Source organism: Crocodylus porosus, unplaced genomic scaffold, assembly GCF_001723895.1.
Source record: "Crocodylus porosus isolate Cpor-Errol unplaced genomic scaffold, CroPor_comp1, whole genome shotgun sequence".
Taxonomy (NCBI): Eukaryota; Metazoa; Chordata; order Crocodylia; family Crocodylidae; genus Crocodylus; species Crocodylus porosus.
In genome coordinates, this window is record NW_017728907.1 from 22,502,425 (window position 1) to 22,525,661 (window position 23,237).

The window sequence follows — 23,237 nt, forward strand, 5'->3', positions numbered from 1 at the left end:
AAACTTTCTGAACAAAATACAATGAGAGTAGAAGGGGTTTTATTATTTTAGTTTTATTTAAATGACAGTTATTTTTTATCTGTAATTATTCCCATGCCATGCTGGAAAACCAGATGTTACAGCTCTGTCTTAAGCACTATTTGTCAGTTTGAGCCTACAATGTTTCAGCATTTTCTCAGTTGAAAGCATAAAAATTTGAGCGCTGAGGACTTGATAAATAAAGACTCTTCCTCCTCTCTCTTCCTCATCTGGGAAGGAAATCTGTCCAGTGTAGGGAGGGAAGAGTAAGCACAACAGATCTTGACCAATGGGCAGAGGCAGATTAAGGTGTACTGGAGCCCTAGGCAAGCACAAAATTGGAGGTCCTCTCCCTCCATAGGAGCTGGGCTGCAGGGGGCAGGGAGAGGGGCCCCTTCCTCTCCTAATGCTAGTGGGGGATGCTGGGTGGCATATTCCCACTTCTCTGTGCTCGCCACCCACACATGGCAGACAAGGTTCTTTGGGTAAATCTGATATCTTTTATTAGACCTACTAAATAGTTGGAAAAAAATTTCTTAGCAAGTTTTTGGTTTTAAAAACCCTTCATCAGGCTGAGGAAGCATCTGCAGTTGGTGGATGGAATGAATAATAAAGAAGCCAGAGGCTGGTATGCATGCAAGCCAGTCAGTGAAAATGTAAATTGAGGAGTCAGTGGGTGAGAGAATCAGTGAGAGTCAGTGGGTTTTCTTGAATCACTCCTTAAACCACTTGTCACCCAAAGAGTGAGTTTTGTCCAAGACACTACAGACTTCCTATGAAAACTTAAAAACATAGGCCACCTTCTCAGCAACACCCTCCTAACCAGGATGTTACCAGCTTATATCCCAGCATGCCACACCAGGACAGCATCCAAGCCTGCCTTACATACTTACAAGAGCAAGATGACAATTCCTAGTACAGACCCAAAGATATTACTGACCTTATACACCTCATCCTCATGCACAACAACTTAACTTTCAATAACCAATACTTCCTCTAGACCATGGGCATGCCTATAGACACCAAAATGGCCCCACAGTATGCCAATCTTTTTATGAGCCACCTGGAAGAAGAATTTCTTCAAAGACTGCACAGTCAAAGCCTTGCTATACTTAAGATATATCGATGACATCTTCATCATTTGGATTGAAAATCTGCAATCTCTGATTGAGTTCCATCAGAAATTCAACAATCATCATCCCTCCATCTGACTACCTCTTGAGTACTCCAGCACCAACATCTCCTTTTTAGACATGATGATCAGCATCCAGATGGTAAAATACAGACCATGTTATACAAGACACCCACAGACCAAAATACATATCTACACAGAACCAGCAATCACCTAAACACACCAAGAAGCTGTGATATACAGTCAAATTCAGTTACCAACAAATTTAGACTGAGGAGAACACCTGCGATTGCCACCTCACAAATCTTAAAAAGGCTTCCACTAAACAAGGACACTTCTCCAGAGAGACAGATCACATGTTTGGAAGAGCCACCCGGATACCATGTGAAGAATTGCTGCAGTACAGAAGGAAAACCCCCATGAATCACACACCACTGGTTCTGACATATCACCCCTCCCTTGAACCTATATGGAAAATCCTGAAACAATTGCAACCCATACTAGAAGGAGACACAGTTCTTAAAGAGATCTTCCCAGAACCACCCATCCTAGCCTTCAAACAAGCACTGAACCTCACTGACCTCACTACCAGAAGCGAACTTCCTCCGGCCCAAAACACACCAAATGGATCCAGAGCATGCCATGACAAGAAATGCAAAACTTGCCAACACATCTCCACCACCCCCACAAAAGAGCCATCAGCATTCCTGCATCTTACAGCTGCACCTCCAGAAATGTAATATATCTCATCCAGTGCACCAAATGCCCTGATGGAAAATATGAGACCAAACAACAAGTGTGCACCAGAATGAACACACACCAGAAATCTATCAAAGACAAGAATATCCAATTACCTGTGGAGGGCACATTTCTCACAAGAAAATCACTATCTCTCCAATCTCCCAGTTTTAATTGTAAAAGGGAATTTACAAAACACTTTTGACAGCCTATGAACTTCACTTCATCAACCTCCTGGATATAAAAAATCATGGGCTAAACATAGACATTGGATTTATGATACATCATAACCTGCGTGACATCTGACTCCCCAAGTACCTCTCCGCTATTTACCTGCTACATTCATCTTCTCCTCCTCCCCTCCTGCCCCCTTCCAGCCTGTCTCTCACCTACTGACTCCTCAGTTTGCATTTTCACTGCCCACCTTTCTTGCATGCAGCCCAGCCTCTGGCCTCTTTACTATTCATTCCATCCAGGAAGAGCACACACCAACTGCAGATGCTTCCTCAGCCTCATGAAGGGTTTTTAAACCCAAAAGCTTGCTAAGAAATTTTTTTCCAACTATTTAGTTGGTCTAATAAAAGTATCAGATTTACCCAAAAAGCCTTGTCTGTCCATGTCCTTAGCCCAACATGGCTACAACCTACACCCCCCCACACACATGCACACACACAGGCATGCAGACACAGGCACATGCACTCTACTTTCACTCTCTGCACATGGACACAGACCCATCCACACGCACGCAGACCTCCACACCCACACCTACACAGACATGCACACACACACACAGATAGCACTCTGCCTTCTCCTCCCCCACAGCCGCCTGCAGTCAAGTCTCACTCCTCGTCCAGCCCCTGTCACACATATGTGCAGGAAGGTGCTGCCTGGCTGTCCTGTGCAGACCCGCAGATACAGAGGACCGGGCTGAGCTGGACTTGGCTGGGAGTGCCGTGGGTGGGTGGTGGCGGCACTGGGAGAGGTAGCTCATCTGTGGGTGGGATTGGCTTCAGACGAATTTTGTGGGGCTCTAGCTCCTAAGGCCCTCCCAGTACCACCACCTGCAAAGGCGCAGTGAAGTGTGGTGCTCCTGGCTCAGCTAGCCCAGCCCCAACGGCCCCCTGCCCTCCATGGCAGGTAGGGCATAGCTCTCTCAACCCGGCTCACTGCCCTCCCCCGCAAGCAATGGTGCCACCTGGCCTGCCCCCCTCCCCCAGGCATGGCACGGCTCTCAGCCTGACCCCAGCCCTGCCCTTCTTCCCCCCAGCTCTGTTGGTGGAGGGGGCCTGCTTCCGGCTCCCAGGGAAGCAAATGTGAAAGCAGCAGTTTTAAACTTGGTGCCAAAAATGGACACTGAGTTTAAAACTGCGGCTTTCACTTCTCTGCTGATGTGGATCCTGGGGCCCTGAATTGGAAGGGGCTTCTGGTCTCATGCCCAGCTTGCCCATTCATTAATCCACCTGCGTTAATGGGCGGCTGGAATCACAGCATTTCAAAGGGTTTAGAAAATTAATGGACTTAAGGGTGAGGGAAGGAACTAGGTAAGAGGACAGGCTGTATGTACCCAAGGAAGTGTGCATGTTACCAAAGAGGAGAGGGAATGTGTAGTTTGGGTGAAAATGAGTTGCATTATTGGGCCAGCAGTTTCAAATCTGGGTCCTTATAGTTAGGCTTCTAAATTCCTGTGCAAGCATTTAAAGAAGAGAAGACTGGCTTTTCGCAAGTCTTAAACATTCGTATATTCCACTGACATTAATGGGAGTGCAAAGTACTCAGTGCCTTTGAAAATCAACCCACTGGTTCAGTCTTTCTTTTCCTTTGTAATCACTAAAGCCCACACCTCAGGTATGTAGGGTGCTTGTGTTGGTCTTCCTGAAACGGATGGGCCAGTGCAACTTTGTCTGGGCTTGGTAAATTTCTTTGACATTTTTGAAAACTGAACTCAAGCAGATATGATTATAATTGACACAAAATGTAATTTTGTATTGGATGGTTTCCCAATTGTGCGTAAGCGTATCTGTATGTTTACCAAGTGCTCACGAACACTTGAGAACACTGGTTAGAGCCATGTGCACTGCAGGCAGGAGATGGGCACACTTCTCACACACAAAGCTACACCTGTGCCTTTCAACTGAGACCTGAAACATGCCTGCTACCTCTGTTAAAGTGTTAGAAATTTTCCTCTTGGTGAGTCTGGCAGTCAGTCCAGGAGGCTGGTATCCATTTTGGACTAGCGTGTAAGTTTAATATTTTTTTCACCAACTCTGAGACCTCAGGCTTACTGAAAGAGAATGCCCTTGCTGAAAGAGAATAAATGCTGTAATTTATCAATATTGCTTCATCCACACTTCTTTTTATAGAATGGCAATTTAATTTGCACAGTTTGGCTTCTTCACTGGTCTTTCTTTTCTTTCTCTCTTGTAGGGTGGGTTGATAAACTTTGAGAAGAGAAGACGAGTAAGTCTGAACTTCTTCTTTCACTTGCATTTAGCTGCCAGCTTATTCAGGGGAATTCAGTCTATACTTTAGGAATTATTTTCTCCCTCTTATGCATGTTATTGATGAGATTTTTCTTGGAAATGAGGAAAGAAGAATAGACTTCTGGATGACCATGAATCCAAATAAGCCTGAGAAGGGAAATGAAGAAAGGAAAATCTGTAGTTATTTAGATGGATTCTACAGAATCAAAACCATTCCTTAGGATTGCATAGTACATATATAAGATGTATGTGCATGGGGACTGGCCACGAATTCCCCATGGGGATTAATGGAGGAAGTCTGTTATCCGGTCACAGACATCCCTGACAGAATGTGAATTTTGTTTTTAGAAAACATATCTTCAGTCTTATAAATTGCCTTCTATTGCTGCATCGATCTGTTTCACTGAATCCAATAAAGAATCCAAATAAAAGAATGAACAGGGTAGATGGGGCTGAAAACAAAAACGCTACCATTTCTCCCACAGTCTGCTCTTCATTAAACAGATGAGCAAAGTCAAACCATATAGAAAGCAATATGCTTGGCATACTTCGTTCCAGACAAAGTCAAACCAAATACAGATTTTTTCCTTCTCAGAGATTCAGTGAGCACTTTGATTTTGCCCAGAGATAGCCCCATTGGCTCAGTTAATTCTCAGCACCCCAAACCACATTTTAGACTTACCTTTTTTTTTTGTCAGTGGCTTGTAGCATTTGTAAAGGATACAAATCTCTTAGGTCACCAATCCAGTTTAGCTTAAATCAGTAGAAAAGCAAAGCTGTAGCCACCTCATGGTTGTTGATGATTGTAATTGCAGAACAAGCAATTGTTCACAGGCTGCATGCTGTTAAATGTGGTCTCAGCAGGGGCTATGGATTCTTACCCCATTTCCTGGACTAGCTTTTCACTCCACTGTTCCTCTGTGTGGCTCGATTCTAGGCCGTGACTCTCACCTGCCTTCCATTCTGTTGTATTTATACCTCAATAAAATGTTTTCAGAATGATACCATATTAAATTTCCCATTTGATCACACCAGGGGTAGCCTTTTACATTAATGTTGCACAAGTAGAAGTGATTATACAGAATACAAGGGAGTGGAGAAATCAGAACCTTCCCCCCTCCTTGGAGGGACACCCTAAGTGATCTAATGGACAACCTTGGTGGTCTCGAAAGTCTAAGGACCCAGTAAGCACACCCCATTAGAGGTAATTTTCTCTATTATAGAAGGAGGTATGCAGGTGAGACGGCATAGGGAAGGTTTCACTACTGTTCCTGGTGTTCCTAGTCTGTGAATAAAGAGAACATTTCAATTTGTAATGGTCTCATTCCGGCATCTTACATTCATATTAGATATCATAGCTCCCAAAAGCAATCTTGTTAAGAGGCATGGTGGCACTGGAGACTTGTCATATTTTTCCCTAATAATCTGGGGATCTTTGATAAAATTTGCAAGGAGCAAGGAGTGTCAGCTGTTCCATGAAAACAAAGGGCAAATTTTGTGGTACCTAAAATTGCAGTTATAGTCACTTGAGACTGAAGCACAGTCTTTACTTTGCCTTATGGTTATTCTTGCATGTGTTTTGTCCATTTGTCCTTGCTTTGAATATGAATGAGTCTGTATTTGGCATTGTTTTATTTTCTAATTAAAATTCTTCTTTGCTGCTTCTCCTTAGGAGTTTGAAGTAATTGCCCAAATTAAGCTTTTGCAATCTGCCTGTAACAGCTACTGCCTTACACCAAACCAAAAATTCATCCGATGGTTTGAGAGACAGCAGCCCTTAACAGAAGAGGAGAGGTAAGGTTATCAGTGCAGTAGAGGAAGTATGCTTTGCATATCCAACCTCCCATCTAGCTGAGCAAGTTATATCTGCTCTAGATATTCTCTCCAAAGTATCTTAATTATACGACCAAACAAGGATAAAAATAGTGTGCTTTTGTCAAGTAACTGGTGAGAACTTGACACTTAATGGGATTTTATATTATAGTAGATTGTGCTTGTGAGTTTGAGTATGTGATGTGCGTGTGCAGACAGACATATGGTCAGCATTGGCGACACATAGGGGGTGCATGTGCACCCCCTGAGATTGACCGTGTACCCCCTGAGATTGACTGTGTACCCCCTGACAGAAGCACTGGCAGCGGTTCCGAGTTGCTGCTGGCACTTCTGGTTTTGCTGCTGGCACTTCTGCTGGTGGCAGCGATCAACCACTGCCCCCTCCCTACAGTTGGTGATTAGCCACTGGGGGACCCCCCTACCCCCGGTCGGCGATTGGCCACTGGTGCCCCCCAGTATTAGGAGGCACCAATCGCCCATGATGGTCAGACATATGCAGATGTAAATCAAAGAGTATTACTATGTTGAGACTGTGGCAGGCCAGTAGGGGGCGCTCCTGCGTTGAGCCGCCCACCTCCCTGTGCGCGACCACCTTCCAGGCTCCGAGTGCCTCCCTAGGGGCACCTTACGCCTGGCCGACCCCCTTCCTGGAGCACACTTGCTAGCCTGGGGGTAATGTAGCTGCCACCACCCCGAGAATGGACTCACTCTCAGCCCTGTGTCCTTGGGGAAACACAGGCCTAAAGTCCTACGGGTACCTGACCCAGTACAGGCACTTGGGGCACTTCCCCAAGTCAGGGGGCAAAAAGTAAAGTCTCCCTTAGTCTGCAGACCTAAGGGGTCTCTTAGGCATAATTTAGACGCACCCCTCAATAAGTCTCCCACACCGGTCACAAAGGAGAACTTTATTGATTACAGGGGTAGGGTGAAAATAGAGTACAAGATTGAGCAATATCCTAGAAATCTTAAGGAGCAAACAGTTTGGCCGAGGTAGCCTTTTGATCACGCATCTGAGTTACTGCCAGCTAGATATCTTATCATATCTCAAGTAGTTTACTTACAAGCATCTTCCAAAGGCTGGTGAAGTTTCCCCTCTGGAGGCAGGCAGTTCCTTGCTCATGAGTTATGGGGGAGAGAGCCAGTTTCAGATGGTAAAGCTCCTCTGAGTCCCCCGCATGGCTGCTGCCCCTTCCTCCAGGGCAGTCCTAACTTATATAGCTCCTGTGACCTCATTCACCTGGTCCAGTGGAGGCCAGCTCCAGTTGGCTGTCAGCCAACGAATTTGAAATACATCACCAGTTACCAGGCAGATTCCAGCCCACCAGGTAGATGCCCCTCACCCAGGTATGTGATGCCAGTCACGTAGGCAGAGGGAGCAGGTTTCCCCCCCTCCCTCAGGAATGCAGCCAGCTCAAGTTACCTAAAGAGATAGGCTGAGGTGTGAATCCTCTGTGCTGGGCCCATCTTAATCACATTGTCACAGGGCAGAGATTTTGGGGAGAAACCAAGGTGGCTTTCTGCCACAGAGACACTGTGACTGCAACTTGTAGAGACATACCTGAGCAAGTGCTAAACTAGCTGGTTGATGTCAAGAACCCTGTCAGCTCTTTATCCTGTTTCAAAGAAACCAGATATCCCTTCCTCAAAATAAGACACATGCAGATGGCTGTTTCTTTTTTGCTGTGTTGCTGCTCTCTATTCTTGCACTTGGAAAGACTGAAAAATCTCTTCTCAAATATCCCCAATTTGAAATCAGATTACATGATCATGAAATCTGTGCAGGAGAACTTCAGACATCCAAAGAAATGATAATGAAATTGCATTTAGAAACCTTCAATAAGCAATTTTTCTCTGTTCTAGTTATAACCTCTCACGTGAGATTGAAGCAGCTGCAGACGCTAGCACCACATCACCGAAACCTCGGAAAAGTATGGTGAAGAGACTCAGCCTGTGAGTATGACAGAATGACTAGTGGTATTTTATGATTTATTATGAGCGAGAACCGGAATAAATCAAATGAGAAATACATATTCTGCCAGACAAGGAACTTGGCAGGGAATACAATATGCTGCATCACTTCAAGGGATTCTGTCAGCTAAAAAATCATACTTTTTTCTGAAATGGTTATCTCTAACTATTGTTTCAAATACTAGCAAAAATAATTACAGATGAAAGAGATTAGAAGCAGATAGCTCAGTTCTACAAGACTTTTTTGAGGTGCGGGTGAAGGAACAGTTTGAGGACCCAATTCTAAACACAGTTAACGTGATGTATAATAATAACAACTTAATGGACTACTGTAGAAAAGCAAAGAAAATGAGAGCAGAGCTAGGTGCATGGTTAATTTATTTTAGGACACATGTAAAAATTCCCTGCAACATAAGAGGCAGATATTGCCAGAATGCTTCTGAATACTCTGTGTAGCAAGTTCCAGTACTCAGAGAAACTTTCAGTCTAATTAAGTATAAAATAGAATATGAAACACTGCATAGAAATTCAAGCACAATGTGAGTGGGGACCAACAGAATGGAGCCAAACATTGAAGGAAGAGAAGGAGAAATGTAGGGAAAGCAGCATGTAATAAGAGCAGAAATCAAGGAGAATGGGAAAAATGTGGAAGACCTTAAAGGTGAGGGTGAGGAATTTAAACCTGATGTGAGAGAGCACATGAAAAGGATGACATAGGCTGGACAAGAGAAGATGTGATGAATTTAACAGGTGGTGTTTTGAGCAAACAATGTTTAATGTTACGGCTGACATTTGGCTATTAACTCCTTGTCTCCTGCACTGTGGAGCCCAGGCGAAAGATCAAGGGACAAACATTATTTTAATGCAAGCACTGTAGCAACCCAGAGACTTTAACCTGAAGACTGGAGCTCTTCTGAATTTTGCCTCCTAAATCTGAATGCAAGTGATTCCAGAATGATGAAATTTATATAACAAAGGGCGAAAAGTAAAGCAGGAAAGAAACCATAACAGGAGAGGGCAAAAATGAATAAGCTGAAGGTAGGCCACCCTTTGCTTTTAACCTTTATGCCTTTTGGCTCCTTGGAATGTAACTCATACCAATTTAATCACCTATCAGAGTCAGGGAGGATCCGGGAGTCCATCATATTGTTTCTTACTTATTACCTCTACATTTGGCTCTGAGCTTAGATTATATCAGGGAATAACAAATATTAATGTTGGTGTGCAAAAAAATTTTAAATCTTACATAGCGGATGAGTAAAGACAATGAACAATAAAAAGAGATTTAGCAGAATAACACATGGACTTATGAAGCAAGTGTTGCATCTGTTCAGTCCAGCAACATTTTTTTCATTCATTATTTGCCTGATCTATTTTTTGTTTTGTTTTCAGACTGTTTTTGGGATCAGATGTGATCACCAATAGTACACCCACCAAAGAGCAGCCAAAATCTACTCCGAGTGGGAGCTCTGGTGAAAGCACAGATTCTGTCAGTGTATCATCATGTGAGTCGAATCATTCTGAATCTGAAGAAGTCTGCATCACGCCTGTGGACACGTCCGTGGACACATCTGTGGACACGTCCGTGGACACGCCTGTGGACACGCCTGTGGACACGCCTGTGGACACACCTATGGATGAGCCTCAGAAAAAGGTATGGTCTAAAACCCTTTGTTCAAAGTATTCAATATGAAAAGGGTGTGTGGAATTGCTGATATTTGTATTATAAGCAACAACTGAATTTAGAGATCCATCGTTTACCCCTGTCCACCATTACAGTTGACAAAGGTGTTGCTTTCAATAGTACGGGAAGATCCTTAAAAATAAGTGTAGCAAAGGTAGAAGGGATAGAGCTCTTCCCCTGCCCTCCCCCACGCAAAAGACAACTCATGTGAGTGATGAAATTGTCTGCAGTGGTGCCAAGAGAGAATTGGCATTGCGGAAGCAGAACCAACAGGTCAAATAGTGTGTATGCACAACATTAAATTGCTTGCTGCATTCCTGGAGTACAGTGAAAGTGATGTTTGCAATGAAAAGAAAGGACTACAGAACTTCCTTTCTGCCTCAGAACAAGCAACCCAGCCAGGCAAAGCCTTTTGAAGATAAATTTTAGCAGTAATTGGTCATTTCCTCCTGGAACAACTCAGGTTTAATGAACTCACTTGCTGTTAGCATCTTGTTGCTATATTCCCCATGCTGAATCACTGGAGGCAAGTACTTTCAGAAAAGGGAACGCTGCACCAGGAAAAAAAGTCTCAATAAGGAAGCCTAGCTACTCTAACGATGTGTTTTTACTACAAAAGGTGTTTTTTTACAATGGGATAACTACCATCCATTAGCTATACCACAGTAAAATCCCGATGAAAGCACAGTACCTGTAGAAGAAGGCACAGGCTACTTAGCCCTGTATAAACACTTCAGCCTCCCAGCATTGGTATATTACTAGTGGGAAGTGCTGTAAAATATCATTTCACAAAGATACTTTTAGGGTGCATACAGAAGTGGCAATTTTTGCCTCATCTGACCACAGGAAGCAGTTTCTAGCTGTGACCAAACATAAGTGCACAGCTTAAAAATTGGTCCACTGGGTGAAAATCTGACAACTGATTGAATGAGGTATCAGATAAAGATGTTTCAAAATGTAGTGTCTTTTGTAAGTTGTGTCTGCTGGGGCTCCTAGCTTGTCAGTGTCTTCAGAACGGGAGGGGGAAAGGGAGCAGGAGTTCAGCCTAGGGGTTTTTCAGGCCCCCTCTAGAGGGTGGAGCAGGTGTATTGCAGGCCCCCCAAGGAGGGGGGGGAGTTCCAATTCACCCACCCCACCCTTCAGGACCAGCTGGGGAGCCGCACAAATGAGCTCTCTCCACTGCCTTCCCCCCCTCCCATTCTGAAAACAGCGAGCACTGGCAGAGAGCCCTGGCCCTTTCTGTGGGACCCTGGTTGCAGGCAGGATGCTGGTTGCCTCCAGGAGTGGTCCTGCACTATGCCCTGCCCTGCTTCCCTTCCCTTCCCTTCCCGCCCTGCCCCGTTTGGATACCTGGATATCCAGGTATCACATTTTGAGCCTGTGCTGCAAATATGCAGCATGGGGAACATTGTTTTGTTTCCAGGATGCCTCTTCCTGTGTTTCAAACTGCTTTCAGACGTGGCAAGAGGCATGTGAGGGCTCATCTGGATGTACCGTTAGAGGCTGAGCCCACAGTAGATTAATACTGATTTAATTTACAACTGCCTTTTACACTGATCTAGGTTTCATTAATATTCAGAGCAGACAGATGGCCCACTCTCCCAGGGTACCTGCTGCAGGAGGCACTATTACCAGGGCGGTGCGAAGCTGGGGAAGTAATAGCCTGTTTCATTGAGAAAACAGCCACCCTGACTTAGAAGCAAACACACAACACTTACATCAGTGTAACTTAAACAGTCTTTTACCTCTGATTTTTCTCCGGGTAACTCTCTACTACATACTAGTCAATGATACTGGCATAGGGCTGTATGTCCAAAATAGACAACAGTCCTTTTGTCCCCAATCCAATCTGCATAGTCCTAAGTACCCCAAAGTTACTCAGCCATTCCCTTTCCAGTCTGCCCTCTTCCTGAGCTCCACAGCTGCCTGGCCAGTGTATGTCTTCAGACCTCCCCCACCCCTTCACAAGCAGACACTCACTTGTTCACCTGACCCTGTCCATTGTCATACTTATCTCACTCAACTTTCCCGAAGTTTCCAGGATGTCATTGGCAATCCCACCTTGTGTTGATGAACAGCAAAGCTATTCAAGTCTCTGTTGATGCTAGAAGTCCATGGTATTTATTTGCAGCATTGCTGGTTGTAGTTGTTTGGCCTTTCTCTGTCTATTTATTTGATTTATAGGCCTGGCTTCACTGTCTCTTTAACCCATTCTTTCCCCTTATACTAGCTTTACGTATAATATTATGGGTGCGTCTACACATGCAATTTACATTAGCTTAAATTTACTTCACAGGAAGTCCAGCCACATGGCTGCCAGCACTTGGCAGTCATTCTGAAGCCAGAGGCAACTTCCAGCATGTGGTGGCCATCCAAAGGTCTCATCCCCACCCTCACAGCCCTGTCCAATGTTTCCCCTTTCTGGGAGGCACATGCCCAGCACAGGGCCAACACACAGCAGCTCCCTCCTTTCCCGCCTTTCCTCTCCGCACCACCCCTGCCCCAGCCCCTGGTGACCAGTGGCCTGCGCTGGCCCCAACTTTCCCCACCTTCCCCACCCAGGTCTCAGGGCAGCCATGAACCCACCAGCTGGGCCCAGGGCACTGGCTGCAGGTGGCCCTGGCTGACCCCCTCCTCCTATACTTATGCAGGTATCAAATGTATGCCCATGCTGCAGCAATGCACCATTTTTACTGCACAGTATGGGTGTATACATGTAGACGTGCACCACTACTGTGCAGTAATATAGGTTACTGCACAGTAAATGAGCATATGTTGATACATCCTATAACAAGATGAACACATTTAGAACAATAATATCGCAATAAAACTCATAGTCCATCACAGTACCACAACAGCACAAGCAAATGCCAGACAACACCTGTTTCATCAGTGTGTAGCTACTGCCCACAAAGCATGCTCCAGGGGGCATCAATCAATACAGAAAGAAAAAGAAGAAAACATGTAGAGAAGAGGTCAAGCAAAGGAGGATCAGAGAAGAGAAAAAAATATCAGAGGCCTTGTCAACATATTATAAACCTATCCAGGTTTAATTGACCCACTTAAGTTAAACAGCTGCAGAGCCCTTTGTGGACACTTAGTTGAGCTTAGGAGTGGCCTGTTGCATTCAGCTTAAATATGTTTACAAATAACTAAAACAACTGAATAAGCACTCTTGAACGAAAATAATTGTGTTCACCTGTTTAAATGAAAGTAAGTGTTGGTTTCCCCCATCCCTCCTCCCTTTTTCTGGTATGTGTCAGGGTATTTTTAAGCCTTCCCCAAGGCATTGGGTGCTGGCTACAGCCAAGGCTGGGGCTTCTACACGGGTGTGCCAATATTCCTGCTGGTAGCAAAGCTGGAGCTTCCTGACTAGGAGGTCTTGCCCCTCAGGGTCAGACTGATCACCGTATTTGGGGTCAGGAAGGAATTTTACCCCATGATCAGATTGGTATGGATGTTGGCGGTTTTTGCCTTCCTCTGTAGTAGAGACTGTGGCCCTCTACCCAGGACCTGTTGAACATATACTAACAACATTTTACAGAAGCAGGAGCTTGGCTGCTGTGCTTTACCTGTGGCAGGTTAGGGTGTTAGGTCTATGTTGCATCAGGGTTGAAGGTATTATGTAGTTTAGATTATAGTTGCATGGGATAGTTTGGATAGGGATGGTCTTGCCTCAGGAGGAGGGTTGGATTAAATGGCCTCTGAAGGTCCCTTCCAGTCCTACTTCTCTGTGACTCTGTCAGGGGCAGACAACTATTTCGGGCGGAGGGCCACTTACTGGGTTTTGGCAAGCCATTGAGGGCCGCATGACAAGCAGCCAGGGCAGATAAATATTAATTTTCTAAATTTTTAGGGGCCCCGCAGGCCAGATAGAATGGCCTGGCGGGCCGCATCCGGCCTGCGGGCCACATTTTGCCCACCCCTGCTCTATGTCTATGATTCTGTGGTATCAGTTGACACCTTCCAATAAACTAAGCATTGCTGTGTATGGACAAAGCTTAGGAGTGACGCTCTGAGTGGAACAAGAGGAAATGTAAAGGGCAACTAAAAGGAAAAAAAGCAAAAGTCAGAGAAATCTGCATACGTAAAGGAGGGGAGGAGATGGAAGCAGAGTTTCCAGTGTTTCTGAATATTAGTTTTACTTTTCATATCGCAAGAGAGCACATTTCCTTGGGTGAAGAACCTTGTCCAATATGTAATAACAGAGAAAGGTCAGTAGGCACATCTGCTGTTCAGGAGCTCCTTCCTAAACAAAGCGCAGTCTGTAGTCTGGAGTGCCACAATTTCTTTTAACAGGCAAGGTTCTTTGGGTAAAGGTGATATCTTTTTTTAAACCAACTAAATATTCATTTCAAAATGGCAAAATTTTATATCTTCCATGTTTCAAGGGTGTTGGTTGTAGCCGTGTTGGTCTAAGAACATAGGCAGACAAGGTTCTTTGGGTAAATGTGATTGATATCCTTTATTAGATCAGCTAACTATCTAATAAAAGATATCATATTTACCTAAAGAACCTTGTCTGCTTGTGGCCTTAGATCAACAGGGCTACAACCAATATGCCCCCCCCCAAAAAAAAAATTATAATTTCTTTTAGGTCTTTGTGTCTGCTGCCACCTGCTGGTCTGTTCTGCTTCAGAGCAGCAGAAACAGGCAGGACCAGCAGATAGAATACTAAATATTAATACTGCATTGCAAAAAGCAAATGAAGTTACTCCTAGTTTTTGTTTCTGCTCTTTCCTCCATACTGCTTGCATCACTGACTTTTCCCCTTAATTTTTCATTATTTAGCTCTCTGAATCCTCATCATCTTGTTCCTCTGTACATTCCATGGACACACCTTCCTCAGGAGTATCATCTTTAAACAACATAAACTCACCTCTTCCTTCCTCAACCTCCAATCCGAAGATTCATAAGTGCCCCATGCCCGTGACATGCATTACCTCCACAGTATCATCTCCACTTTACAGCCAGCGGAATGGAGACGCATGCATAATCCGGACCAGAGTAGAAAACAACAATGGCAACGTGTACAAAAGTATCCTGGTAAGTGATGTGGAAGAGCTGTGTCGATTTATTACTGGATGTGTTTTCACTCCGAATGGCAATTTATATGTAAATTCTCTGCTGCTCTGATTCACACTAAGACACAGATTTTAAATATCAGGGGCCACAACAGGCTGTTGATTCTTGGGTAAATTGACATTTACATTTTAGTTGTCAAAGTACATTCCATCTTCCAAACTCTTTTCTGGGGTTTCAGTTGGATAATATCCATCACTTCAAACAAAATGGTCTTCAACCATTGAATAATGTAACATGAAAATGTGCATTCCACCTGTACGAATGGACATGTGTGCACAGGTAAGCAGACAGATACACTGAAGAACAGCTTGAAGGCAAGTCATTGAAAGATGCTGGATAGCAATAGAAAGTATGTAGTTATACAAGGATTCCAAAGGGCATAAAATTATAGATATCATAATGTATTATCCTTCATTTTCTCTTATAGAAAAGTAAAGCTGGAAGGGACCTCAGGAGGTCATCTAGTCTAACCCCCTGTTGAAGGCAGGATCATTCCTGACTAAACCTTCCCAATCAAGTTATGTCTAATCTATTCTTAATACTGCACAAACAAACCTCCCACACATCTACCATTCACAGTGCCCCCAAACACCAAAAATAACCATAACCTGCTACAGGTAAAGCAAGGAGATGAAGGCCCAATCCCAGATGTGGTGCTTGGTATGACCCTGAGCAGAGGAGCAAGCCCCCCTAACCAGGAACTTCTAGGTTTTTTAGTTGTAGCAGGAGCATCAGCACATCCTAGTCAAAATCCTGAGCCTTACTTGCAATCAGTATACAGTGCTCCCAGTATATTTGCTGTCCTTCCCAATTTTGTGTTATCCGCAGATTTTCTCAGGAAGCTCTTTATTCCAGCATCCAAATCATCTGAACAGCACAGACCCCTGTGGGACTCCACTCAAAATCTCCCGCCATTCCAACATGGATCCATATATAATTACCTTTGCTTGTGGCTGTTGAGCCAGTTGTGTCTCTGCTTTGTAGTAGTTTTGTTTTGCCCATGTTTCTTCAATTTGTTTATGAGAAGGTTGTGTAGGACTTTGTCAAAAGCCTTATTGGAGTCCGAGTACACAGTATCAATTGTATTCCCTTTCATCTCCAAAGCTAGGTACTGGGTGCATCTACATGTACAATTAATGCAAAGCAATAAACACTGGCACATATTGTGCTGGAGTTTATTGCTTCTGGATGCTGCACTTAAATGTACCCCTGGGATGACAGTACGTTGAGCCAGGTTGGAGCAGCCCTGGGCTGGCAGGGGATCTGGGGGATCAGCCTGCCACCCTGGGACTACTTCAACCCAGCTCAACATGCTGCAGAAGGACTGGCTGGGGCACGACGGTGCTTCAGCGTGGGGGTAGTCAGCACGCAGCCCCCTTACTGAAGTACCTTTGTGCTGCAGCCAGGCCTATCAGCGTCTACACATATATTGCTGCACAGTAAATACCTCTGCCGTAGGATAGTACTTGTACTTACAAGTACTAATCTACAGTAGTTAATTAGTTTATTACAATCTAACAGGGCCACATGTGTAAACTTGGAGATGTTGCTGTGGAGCTAATTAGGCAACTCCACAGTAAACTTCTCATGTTAATGCACCTACTTTTTCAAAGGATATTAAATTTGGCATGGTTTGTTCTTCGCAAATGCATGCTGTCTGCTTGTGATCATCTTTTCCTCTTCCAGATGCTTGCAAATGGATTTCTGTATAATATGCTCCAGCAACTTCCCAGGTATTGAAATTAGACTAATTGGTCTATAAATTCCTGGATTCTCCTTTCCTTTTTTAAAGGGCACTGTATTGGCCCTTTTCCAGTCCTCTAGTCCTTTGCCTGTCTCCCATGACTTAGTAGATTTTATTGCCCAAGATCTCCTCAGTCAGTTCCTTCATTATTCTGGAATGAACTTCATCCTCTACTGATCTGAAATCATACAGGATGAACAAAAGCTCTCTGGCAGTCATTTTGTTATCTTAACCCTCAGATTGTCCTCTTCCTTGTCTGAATTATTCTTAATAGCTGTCTGGTTGCAGCTTATTTTGTTTTTGTGAAGATTGAGACAAAGCAGTTGTTTAGCAGCTCTGCTTTTTAGCATCTTGTATTAACAGCTCACCCTGCCTATTTGGCAGTGAACCCTTACCTTCTTTTGTTTTAATTTTCTGCCCAACATTAATGGAAACTCTTCTTGTTGTCCTTTGCCATGTGTAGCTCATTTATTCCCTTTGCCTCCCTGATTCTGTCCCTGTAAATTCTTGAGGTTTCTTGGTATGCTTCTATGGTGGCCTGCCTGTCCTTCCATTGCATCTATATATATTTTTTCAATTTTGAAGTACCTAGAAGCCTTTTATGCAGTTATATTGGTCTCTTACCATTCTTCCTCTGTTTCCTTCATCTTGGAATAGCTTCTTGTTGAGTTTTCAATACTGTGCCCTTTAGAAGCTGCCAGCGCTCCTGAGCCACTTCATCCTTTAACTGTCCTTCCATGGCACCATGCCTACTATGTCCTTGGGTCAATTTAAATTCCCCCCTTTGAAACCCAGTATCTTAATACTGCTGGTCTCATGCTTTCCCTGTTTCACAATAATGAAGTCTATCATATCATGAGCACTTCCTGTCTTCTGTTTCATCTGATCTGTCTAACTTCTCTGTCTCTACTATCCTTCATCATTAAGTTCTCTGGATAGGATTATAATCTTTGTCCTAAACCCAAGCATTTAGTTAAGGCTGTTGGAGCCATTTGAAAAATTACAAAAGAAAATCTTGTGTTATGGCTTTCAGAGCTTGATGCTTTTAATGCTTCAAAAATTTCCATAGAATTAAAAAATCAAAATAGATTTCAAAGGCTGAACTCTTCAGAAACAAACAACTTCTGAAAAGTCTCCTCATCACATGGAAAGCCTGATAAAAAACCAGTCACAATCCATCACAGAGAAGTCTAACAAACATTTTAAGTGAACATGAAAGTTGCCATCCTCCACCACTCTATGGGGAATACCTCTTACTTTGCTTACACAACCCAGATGTGGATGTCCTATGCTGAACCTTTCCAGGGAAAGGGAAACTATTAAGATGTAAACCCTCTGCCAAATGCATGGTGATGCAGAACCCAATGGCACAAGGTAGATTTAGGCAAAAAAGGCCTTGATGGCATAGGACAATCCTAGTAACTTCTGGGACTCTGCTATGTGTGGGTGATCATCACACTTGAATGAAAGATTTCAGAGACAGAAAATAAAATAACATTCATAGTGGTCTTTTTTACAGCAGGGACTCAGCTTGGTAGAGTAAAATACACACAGGAACAATAAGCTTTTGCTATGATGTTCTAGGCACTAGGCTATTTTCCACCTCTCTGTAATTTCTGTTCATACACTGTCTGTACCGCACATATGAGACACCAAACACTCCAGATAGAGTTTTGAATGAAACACATACATGAACAGTTGTAGCTTTCCGTATATTTTTTTGCAATTTTAAAGACATTAATCCCTCAAAAACTGTAAATGAACTATGGGTCTGACCCAAATCCTGTTGAAGGTAGGAAGAATCTTTCTGATGATTTCAAAAGAATTTGCATCAAGTCCTGTGCTTGTTCAGAACACATTATGCTTCCACAGCAGACTGGAAATGAGAAACAAAGCCAAAAAAACTTCATAGGTGTCAAAGAAAGTCACCTTAGGCTGTAAATCAGTTGACGCTGGTGAACAACCTGTAGGACAACTATTTATGTGGAAGGGTATGGCCAGGAAGAATGACATTTCATCTCTCAAAATGTGTGCTTGAGGGAATGACTATGATTTACTATTGCCTCAGCTAGGGTATTATCTTTTTAATGCAAAAAATAATAGAATGTCAGATGTACCACATTTTTCTGCCCAGCAGTAGCTACAATGTAATTACAAAAACACGACATTTTCTCAGTACTCTGAAACTTACACCCAGATCCAAAGGTGAACTGAAAACAGACTTTAATAATGTTGTCTCGATAAACAAAGCAGCAAAATCATTCATTGCAAAATTCCTTTTCCAGTTGACTTGCCAAGACAAGACTCCAGCTGTCATTCAGAGAGTTATGTCAAAGCACAACTTGGACCCTGATGATTTTGAGGATTATGAACTTGTTCAGGTCATCTCAGAGGACAAAGGTAAGAAAGCAAACTTTTTGTGGGTTAAAATGTCCTCATGATGTTTGCAGAAGAAAATGCATATGAATCCATTTTAGAACCAGTGGATTTTTTTCCTCTCAAAGCCAGTTTGAGTAGATCTCCCTCCTGATTACCTTTGTAAACCTGGCGGCAGAGCTACCCACAGCCAGGTCCCAATTTTTGGGATCCTGGGGTGCCAATAGGTCTGGTTTACTCTCACTCTGTCTACAGGCTGGGAGCACTACTCATTGGAGAGCTCTCCCATGGTCCTCCCCACACCAGACCACACGCTAAATAACTATTTACAATAATTTATTATTTTCAATAATAACTGAGAGATTAATAATTTCAAATAACAAACAAAATATTTTCAATGAGCTCAGTAATAATCTATACCAGCAGATAAAGCAAATATTTATCTTATAACAAAAACAATTATGTTATCAACTTTAACACTCAGGCAACTTATAACAGGTATATACACTTAGTCAGCCAGGTCTCCACAAAAATCACTCTACTTGCAGCAAAGTAGCTCCACTGTGGAGAGGCTGCAGTGGAGCCCCAGGGAGCGGTGCTTGCTCTGCCTCAGAAGAGGGGTAGCGATGCCGTCATCTGGACAGAAGATGGGGGTGCCTGTCAGGACCTCAGGTGTGGCTGCTCTGGAGGCCAGGGTTTCTTCCCTTGTCCAGTCTTTCCTGGATGCCTGCAATCACTCACACCATTCCCCAGACACTTCCCCCAAGGCAGCTCCCCTGTGGTTGGCACCTGGAGTGCCCCTTCTCGGCTGTACTTTATTGAGCTCTGCTGGAGCTGCCACAGGCGCGATTCCCTGCTGCTTTCTCTAGCTCTCCCAGAAAACCTCCTCTAGCAGTCCCTGTCCCTGATTCCCTCCAGTGACTCCCTGCACCCAGGGATCTTAAGAGTGGGGAGGGGAACCTGTTTGCACAACCCCTGCTCCTTTACTAAAGGATACCAGGCAATCCTGGGTACCTATTAGCTGGTGGCTCCTCTGCCATCAGTAGCAGCTCACTCAGTCACAATTCTTCTGCCAGCCATCCTCTCAGAAGCAACTGTCCTGGTAGCAGCCCCCTCAGAAGCAGCCCTTCTCCCCACAGCTTCAGCTACCCTCTCCCAAGCTAGTCTCCCGTTTTTTCCCAGGCTTCCTGCCCTGGAGGTACAGCTCTTCAGTCATGTGCATGCATTACACAGCCTGCTGCAGATCCTTGTCCCAAGAGTGCAAACACCCTGACTGAGCTTGCAAGCTTGGAGGAAACCCTTCAGCACTTTTATACCTAATATGATTGAGCACACCTGTCCTCCACTTTGGGCTTACATGGGTGTAGTTGGGGAAGATTTACAATTAGAGAGCCACAGCTGAAAGGTGTACAGCTGTCTGAAGTCAGGACCAAATGAAAAAGAAGAAATAGCTGGGAGCACAACCTGTACAGAATGGGAAGACACAATCCAGATCCTTTGCTTGAAATCCATCCTGCTTAAAAAAAATCTAAGACTTCTGTACCAGGAATTTTTGTGATTACTTGTGTAAACTCAGCGTAACAATATTAATTCTGGTGCAGCGCAGTTGAGCCTCCCTCTCGTACAGTCAAGTATTGGCTGAAGCCAGTTTTTGTTATGATATGTCCAGTCCCCTTTTGAGTCATTACATTCTTGACTTTAACAACTTCCTGGAGAAGACTGAAGTTTACTGGATGTATGAAATTAGTGCGGTTGCTTTATTGCCCATGCAGGTGAACGGGCTATATCTCATCTCATTTTTTGTGCCTAAACAACATGGCCACAGCCACATAACTGCAGTTTTTGGTAGGGCTGTGCTCCAGCTGGGCATGTTTGGAGCCATGAACAGGTCAGGTATGCCCATTAGGCTGTACTTACTAGAAGTCATGACACTTTGGCCAGGCAAAAACTCATTGGAGAGGTGGGAGGAGAATGAGGGCCCCCCCATAATTTATTGTTTAAGCTAATGGTAAGGCTCATCCAGGGTGTGGGAGACCCAGTGTCTAGCCCCATCTTCCTTACCCAGAGGGGTTTTGAATCTGCATCTCCTGCTTCCTAGCAAAATGCCGTAACCACCAGACCACAGGTTAGGTATTATCCAGACCCTTCTCTCTAGTCACTTGAAGCTGTTCCCCTGGGTAGCTACAGAAGGGAGATATGTGGGGCCATGAGGCAAAGAAGCTAGAGGGTATGTGGCTGAGTGAGATGGATGCTGGCCTGGATGGGAACGGGACCTAGGTTCTAGCTTGGGCCCTTGCTCTTAATGAGCCAGAAACTCTCCTACTGTTGTTTATCTACCCTATGCCAGAAATATTAAATGCAAGGTACAGTGGAGGCCACTTCAGTGGGAGGGCTGGATAATGCCTCTCCTGAAGTCTAATATTAAAAGTCCTTTTCTAGGAAGCAGGCAATGAAGTTTTATACCTTCTTTCTTAAGCTCCGATTTGGCTTCTACTCACACCCCTAACACATGTATATTGAATAGTCCCATTAAAGTCAACAAAAGGCTGTCTGTGAACCCTGTCCTTTTTATCTGCTGAATGCTATTCCTGTAAGCCCCCGGAAAGGCAATATTAGTGCAAAAAAGCAAATGGCATGCTCTGCTCTTTTCTTATACCTTCCAGAAACTTGGCGGTTAAGGTCAGTGTGGTAGTGCACATTTGGGTGCCTGCCATTTTAAGGGCTGAAAACAGGCAGCAGCCAGGTGCCTGATTAGGGTGGGCATTTTAGGGTCCAGGTACATAGGCTGAGCCAGCAGAGGCCTGTTGAGAGAGGAGGAGAAAACATCAGGCTGCGAAGCTGCTCCTGGAACAGCTTGGAGCAAAGGGTGAGGCTGTGGGGAAGGAGGAGGCCTCAATGTCCTGGACATGACAGAAAGCTCACCCTGCTGGGGAAGGAAGGCCTGGTAGGGCTACCCGTGGTGGGATAGCCCCCCAGAAATGCCAGGCTAGGCACCTTCCCCAGTGAAAGGTGAGTATGGGGCACCTCCTAACCCCAGCCCCAGATCCCTGGTGGGTTTGAGATCATGCAGGGGGAGCCCAGGCTCCCAGAGGTCCTGAGGCAGGGCCCAGGTTGGGGGAGGGACCTGGAGCAGCACCCAGGCTCATCAAGAGACCTGAGGTCACAGCAAGGAGCTGAGTGTGGCTCCAGTGAGAAGAGTGGTCCTGGTGAGGGGCTGAGAGTGAGGAGTGGTCCCAGTGAGGGGCTGAGAGATGAGTGGCCCTGAAGGGGGGGGCAAAAGTACATAAGAATGAGCCCAGCATGAGAGTGCTGGGACCACCAGCTCCCGTGGGGAGTGAGAGTCCCACGTGAGACTCCGGAGCTCGGGTCCCAGTGCCGACTAGCTGAGAAACATCTGTGAGGTGTGCAACACGTGTAAGGCGAGGTTGGAGCATGTTCAGAGGCCCTTGTCAACAGGACAAGCAATGGGCAGCCTTCCACCTTAGTATCAACTTTCATATTTTTATTATCAAGGCATGGCAGGAAAGTTAGGTGGGGGGAGGGGAGGTAGCCCAGGGACAGGCAGGTGGCCAGCACTGAGACCTGGCCCTGAGAGGCTCCCTGTTGCCATCAGAGCAGAGAATCTTTATTACTGGTGATTGATGGAAGAGGAAGAAAGAGCCCAGACAAGCTTTTCAAATCCCTGCTAGTTTCCAAGCCCGCCCTTTAAAACAGCTTGTTTTAATTTGTAAATGGACCTGATGTGAAGCCATGCAGAAGGAATATGGAAATAAGATGTCAGTGGTGTGCGTTCATATTTTTAGCTATAGCCTCTCTCAGGAAATCACTGCACTAGGAAAGCTCTGAATCATTCTCTAGGATTGTTCGCTCTTGCTGCACAACACATCTCTGACAAACGTGTCATCATTACTGCCTGACAGCATGCCAGAGAATCCATCCTTCCCCTTCCCCCAGCATGGGACCAGTCCCACGGGACATTACATGACTGCACAGGAAGGATTTATTTAGAGTTGTGATAGTGAAGTTAGCCTAGACTGCTACAAAGATTCCTGGGACAGCTACATGGGGAAGCTATTTATTGAGGAAAAATCCTTAACATGCTCATCCTGGAAGGTTCTCATTCCTGCTAGTATGCTGTTTTGTGCACACAGCTCCCTGGTTGCTTTCCAGATAATTTTT

At 44.6% G+C, this 23,237-nt stretch overlaps 1 protein-coding gene across 3 annotated transcripts in view; it reads left to right on the plus strand.

The window, feature by feature from the left end:
* The window catches only part of RGL1 (ral guanine nucleotide dissociation stimulator like 1), a 109,440-nt gene that overhangs the window by 82,187 nt on the left and 4,016 nt on the right, over positions 1 to 23,237 (plus strand). For all 3 annotated transcript variants that reach the window (XM_019530973.1, XM_019530975.1, XM_019530976.1), the window contains 6 exons: positions 4,313 to 4,345; positions 6,041 to 6,162; positions 8,062 to 8,151; positions 9,562 to 9,823; positions 14,645 to 14,899; positions 18,968 to 19,082. In XM_019530973.1, the coding sequence (XP_019386518.1) occupies positions 4,313 to 4,345; positions 6,041 to 6,162; positions 8,062 to 8,151; positions 9,562 to 9,823; positions 14,645 to 14,899; positions 18,968 to 19,082 (877 nt within the window). The remainder of the gene's footprint in view (positions 1 to 4,312; positions 4,346 to 6,040; positions 6,163 to 8,061; positions 8,152 to 9,561; positions 9,824 to 14,644; positions 14,900 to 18,967; positions 19,083 to 23,237) is intronic.